We start from the raw sequence: 5983 nt of genomic DNA, 5'->3' as shown, positions 1-5983 counted from the left end.
GGCGGCGGGCGGGGCGGGGGCGGACAACGTGGCGTTCGCGGCGCACTTCGCGCTGCACGGGTACGCGCGCTGCCTGGACATCCTGCTGGCGGCGGACCGCCACGCCGAGGCCGCCTTCTTCGCGCGGTGAGCGTTACTCGCATTATATTTCTTTGCTAATAGACATTCTAAAATAATTGAAGGTACATCGCGCCATGCGAGAGTTAATAGAGTACTCGTGCCGAGTGTTGAGGAGGCGAGTGTTGAGGTGGCGAGCGCACGTTGCAGGGCGTACGTGCCGTCGTGGCTGGAGGAGGCGGTGCAGAAGTGGCGCGAGGCGGGGCGCGACCGCGGCACCAAGACCTGGAAGCTGCTGGCCGACCCGCAGCGCTACTCCAACCTCTTCCCGGATTACCTGGTGAGTGAGGCCGCCTGTGCGGTCACGCAGCGAGGGAAGAGCCCCGGCTGAGACGCGTTCTGATCGTGTCGCAGACGTCCCTGGAGCTGGAGTACTACCAGCGAAGGTTCCTGCGCGAGCAGAGCCCGCCCGCCGCTCCGCTCGGCAACCGCGGCCGCCGGCTGGCAGAGGAGCGCGCCCGCATGGAGGCCGAGGGCAAATTCAAGATGCCCGACTTCACTAAGCTAAGGTAACGTTTCCGGCTCCCCGCCTTCCCACCTTCCCACCTTCCCACCTTCCCGCCTGCGCCAACTGATGAGGCCGTCGGCTGATGGAAATGTGTTATTGAAGGAACAGCCGCGGCGGCGAGGAGCCCGCGCTGGAGCGGAAAATAAGGGAGCGGAGGGAGTCCATCGAGCTCGCGCAGGAGCTCGACGAGTGCGAGCTCGACACCTTCCTGCTGGACGCTGAGGCGGAGGCGGAGGCGGAGGCCGACAACGACAAGTGAGTGCCTCCTCTCTACATTGCACTGAAGAGAGGATCATTCCTGGCACAAAATAAACGTTCACATTTACGTTATTATTAGTTTGGAGAGGGGTTTTTTCGGGACACGTTCGATTGGTATGCCCTCAGTGGTTTCTCTACTTTTACCGAGCTAGTATTAAAATTGGCCGGAACTGGAATAATGTAAACTGGATACAATGTTTTTATATCCCTTTTTAGATACCTCCAAGAGGTCAGCGACGTCCTCGGCGAAGAAGTAACGAACATACATTAACGTTGAAGTGGTGCGGCGCCGCGACCTCGCGTCTGCCTTCTTTTTCCAATTCTTTATGAATTCGATGAGAAATTATCACCTTCGAGACGAAACTGTCACTTATATGTGCCTTTGAAGAATATCAGACGTTCTCCTACATTATTGATTTAGTTTTTAAATATAAGTTACTATTAAATATTATTTATGTAATTCAGAATGTAAATGTAACCTTTATTAATTAAATAATACTTACTTTAGATTGATTTCGATTCAAGATTCACATTTAAGTTACATACAAAAGCGAGTGTCGAAGATTCGCCGCGTGGAGCGCCACAGGCTCGAGGTGGCGGCGACCGTCTCTCTGCTGTCCACCTGTCACCGTCACTGTCACCGTCACTGTCATTGTCACCGTCACTGTCACCGTCATTGTCACTGTCACCGTCACCGTCACTGTCATTGTCACCGTCACCGTCACTGGCTCAATGCACAGTGTGTCCTCTCGTCTGCTGCAGCGGTAGACTGATTCTTGTCGGGCCTGATATAGTCAAGCAAGGATCTTATGACAGTTTTACATATCCCCTTTCAACCACACTCATTTTACGTACTAAAAAGTAGCCTCTGAGATTATGACCTTTCCTTAGGCTTTAGTACTTTAGTCGTGAAAGCGCGAAAAAGATAAAATTGCATTGGTACATTTATAAAATTAGTAAGGAACTTTTGCAACTCATAACCTAAATGTCCTTAATAATTAAACTAACGTACCTTCACTAAAACGATATGAGGCCTAATTTAATCCACTTTCCCTTCCCACCCTTTTCTCATAAGGAAAGGGATGGGAAGTGGACTTTCTGGATGAGAGGATGCATGGAAGGGGAAAATGTTTTCATTCTGTGCATCCACTCCGTTGATTAAAGGTCGGCAACGCATATGCAATTGCATATGTCTATGGGCAACGGTCACTTCCCTATTCCAGCGATTTCAGGTGGTCGCTCGCTCGTTTGCCACCTTGTGATATAAAAAAAAATAATTCATTATTATAGATTTAACAATTTAAATATTTATGACAACTGATATAACTTCAAATAAGTAATTTACTTCCTGAATTTTTTGTATTCAACGTGAAATAATTAAGAAATTTTTGCGTACTGATAACCCTGAATTGGCGCGTTCTGTCAAACTGTCAACGTCAGAAAACTGCCATCAGATATATTGTATATTCCAATTTTATCATTTATTATCTACTTATTTATTTACATTTCTCGTTGTTGTCATGTTTATATTTATAAGTTAAGAAATGTGTATAATTGTCCTATATATTTGAAATAATTTACGCACATTTTGTTATTGTGATAGTACGTTTGTAATTTTGATAAAAATCTAACTAAATATATCATACTTTTTTTTTGTAGTGAATAATAAATTTATTTAATATAACAAAAGTGAAGTTTATGTCAAGCAAAAGTTTCTTTTTAAGTAATGTATTTCATATGTAACATATATAATACATAATATATGCAAAAGGAAAATGAATGAGTTAAAAGTGCGCAGAGGCATGACGCATATGTTCTCTTTGGTGTTGGTGATATGCACAATGGTTATATCAGCCTCCACAGATTTCAAGGCATTGAAATGTCCACCGTCACCAGCACAGTGTCAATACGACGTCTCAGTTTTTGATGAACACTTTTACTTTGTAGAAGGTATGTATTGAATTGAATAATGTTATTGACTTTTAAACAGTGTAATAATTATTAAAATGCCTACTTTGGAATTACTTATCAGGAATTTGAAGTTGTTATGTCTTGACTTTGGTATAGCTACCATTGGTACTTTTACTATTTAAGTGGACTTAGTGCATATGCATGCCTTGAGTGAGTGAAGCAACATCATCATAGCTGTATGCAACCCTTCACCATGGGTTACATGCAGGCTTTATTTGCATCTTAAGACTGGTCACTTTATTATTTCAATTGAGTTGCTATTAATTGGGTAACTATTGTCTGGGTGGACCACAAATGTATATTGAAATTTAACCTATTATGGGGTTTTATCCCACTAATGTTTTAATGAATAAAATTCATTATTTTCCAGTTGTGTGGTATCAGCAGTGAGTCACCAACATTGTGACAATTACCTTAAACAATTGTATCAACCTAACTGAGCTTAGTACATTGAGTGCTACGAGAAACAACTGGCAGGGGGTTAAAACATAGCATGGTTATGTTCTGTTACTTAATGTTGTTAGACCATAGTACCTGTAGTTCCAAACTGCCCCTCGCCAGCCATCTGAGGGGACTGCACTTACCACTTGTGAGTGCTTGGCTCAACCTTACTCAATAACAACTGTTTCCTACCCTATGGTAGGACATTTAGTTTGAGACTGCTGACGGCCACACAAAAATGTGTTTATTAAATAAATCTCGATTCTTTTTATTTTCAATTACAGACTAATAATGATATAAGACTAATGCAACAACCAAAAAGAAATATTTCTGACATGTTTTGAGTCTCCCAAAGTTAATCAATTATGTCGCTGAGTTAACTCTATTCTTAATAACTGTTTTTCTGATTCATCCGTCACTGAAATATGTACATTGAAGGCTGATTTTCATTAGTTAGTTTTTTTTATTGTTTCAGATTTGAAATTTGTAATAGTTTATAGAGGAACATATTTATCGTTTAAATGCCCCGAAGGCGTAGGCTTCGAGAGCGAATCGATGCCTCGGTTTTCAAGCGCGGTGCGCGTTCAACTGCTGGTGCTGACGCACTGCGCCGTGCCCGCCGCGTCCTTCGCGAGCGCTCTCGCCGCGCTCAACGTCACCGTGCTCGATAAACTCATCCTGAGGGAACCGCGCGGCGACCTGCGGTCCTTCCATATGACGGGCCTCGGTGTGTCGGCGCTCGAGGTGCGGGCGAAGGAGCGGGTCGCGCTGGAGGAGGAGGCGCTGGGCCAGCTGGGCGCGCTCGCTGAGCTTTGGCTGGTGGGCGTGGCGCTGCCGGAGGCCGCTCTGCTGCGCCTGCCGGCATCGCTGCTGTACCTCCACATCGAGTCCTGCAACATGACCGAGTTCGCGACGCCGGCGCTTCGGAGACTTTCGTCCCTCGTTCACTTGCGACTATATGAAAGGACTTTGACCGTGGCGCCGGATTTGAGCGCCGTTCCGTCTCTGCGATCCGTTTCGTTTATTGCTCCGTTAAACGGCTTGCCCTCGTCGAACACTGTGAAGAATCTTACGTCGCAGAATTGTAATAGTTTGGAGATTCTCGGCGAGTGCGGCGCCCTGTCGCGGCTGGAGGTGAGCGGGGCCGGCGGCGCGCCGGGGGCGGGCTGGCTGGCGCGCTGCCCCGCGCTGGCCGAGCTGGTGCTGAGCGACACGCGGGTGGACGCGCTGCCGGCGGACCTGGTACGCGCGGCGCCGCGGCTGCGTCGGCTGGCGGTGCGCGGCTGCAGGCTGCGTCACCTGCCGCCCGATCTGTTGGCGCATACGCGGGATTTGCAAGAACTCGATTTCTCCAACAATCGACTCGAAACGTTGCCCGAGTGAGTGAGTCGGTATTTACATTACTTTTATCTGTGACGACCCTGACAATATTATTATAATATTTCCAAAACTCATCATGTGCTACTTTTATCCAACTTCAAAAAGGCCTCCTCCTCTTTCCTTCTCGAGTGGTTTTTTTTTAATGATAATGATTAATGCTTCATCTTCTACAAAGTATTACTTAATGAAAGTGTCAGTGGTCAGCTCTGATCCCTGGTGTCTGGTGTCTGGTGTCTGTTGTCCGGTGTCCGGTGTCCGGTGTCCGGTGTCGGGTGTGGGGTGAGCAGGCAGCTGTTGGTGTCCGTGCGCGCGCTGCGCTCGCTGGAGCTGAGCAACAACCGGCTGACGCTCGCCGGCGCCCGGGCCGCGCTCGCGCCCACTTCGCTGCACCGCCTGGTGCTGGACGGCAACCCGCTCGGTGACTTCTGCCAAGCCGGCTCCGACGCGCTCTACCCGGACGGTAACGTATCACAAGTACCACGTACACCTCCGATATCGCGCGAGGCGGATCAAATCCTGGAGGCGAATTCTAATTACAGTAGAACCCCGGTAATACGATTTCCATGGGACCGAGCCAAAACGTATTATGCGGAAATGGGACGTAACACGTATTCTATATTATTAAATTACTTCGTATTTATGTAATCGTTACTTATTTCATATATATACAGGTAGTGAATGATATAGTTATATACGTTACGTACTTTGTCTAATTATTATACGTTATTGAGATAATCACTTATTTTGGTTTAACAGATAAAAGTTCATTATTAGTTACATAATTACATTCTCAATGTATAATAAAAAAAAGTGAACACGTACTTCAGTCTTCGCTTTTTATTTTTTAAATAATGGTATCTTAAATGATTCACCGCTGACAATGCATGGAGGTCTGATAAGATTGTAGTTGTTTCATCTTTGTCTTCATCATCATCATCATCATCACTGAGCCTCCGTGTTATTGGCATTTTCAATGAGATGTCCGACATCGAGGTCTCATCGAGCGTGTGTCAGGCGTGTCGGCGCTGTTCGAGATGCGCGCGCTGCGGACACTGAGCCTAGCCCGCACCGCCCTCACCCGCCTCTGTGCCGACTGGCGCCGCGACATGCGCGCCCTCGCCCGCCTCGACCTGCGCCACAACAACATCTCCGCGCTGCAGGTACACGCGCGCCCACGCGCCCACTCGCCCACACGCCCACACGCCCCCCCGCGCCCTCCGACACTCACTTTGACATGATGCGGTCAGGCGGCCGACCTGCAGTGGAGCCGCAACGTGCCCGCCGAGGTGTTGCTGCAGGGCAACCCGC

General features: G+C 47.6%; 2 protein-coding genes across 2 annotated transcripts in view; both read left to right on the top strand.

The window, feature by feature from the left end:
• beta'COP (coatomer subunit beta') overlaps nt 1-1334 on the top strand; it is an 8915-nt gene extending 7581 nt beyond the window's left edge. The window contains exons 14-18 of the mRNA XM_013308524.1: nt 3-126; nt 268-397; nt 472-626; nt 728-880; nt 1100-1334. Coding sequence (XP_013163978.1) covers nt 3-126; nt 268-397; nt 472-626; nt 728-880; nt 1100-1154 — 617 coding nt within the window. The 3' untranslated portion in view covers nt 1155-1334. The remainder of the gene's footprint in view (nt 1-2; nt 127-267; nt 398-471; nt 627-727; nt 881-1099) is intronic.
• A 1239-nt stretch (nt 1335-2573) lies between these two features.
• Nucleotides 2574-5983, top strand: part of LOC106115205 (platelet glycoprotein V-like) — a 6443-nt gene continuing 3033 nt past the window's right edge. Inside the window, exons 1-5 of the mRNA XM_013308522.1 lie at nt 2574-2833; nt 3771-4674; nt 4963-5135; nt 5690-5835; nt 5923-5981. Coding sequence (XP_013163976.1) covers nt 2659-2833; nt 3771-4674; nt 4963-5135; nt 5690-5835; nt 5923-5981 — 1457 coding nt within the window. The 5' untranslated portion in view covers nt 2574-2658. The remainder of the gene's footprint in view (nt 2834-3770; nt 4675-4962; nt 5136-5689; nt 5836-5922; nt 5982-5983) is intronic.

Source organism: Papilio xuthus, unplaced genomic scaffold, assembly GCF_000836235.2.
Source record: "Papilio xuthus unplaced genomic scaffold, Pxut_1.1 DF827870.1, whole genome shotgun sequence".
Taxonomy (NCBI): domain Eukaryota; kingdom Metazoa; phylum Arthropoda; class Insecta; order Lepidoptera; family Papilionidae; genus Papilio; species Papilio xuthus.
Note: the sequence above shows the minus strand (reverse complement) of the source record. Positions and strands in the feature narration are given on the sequence as shown.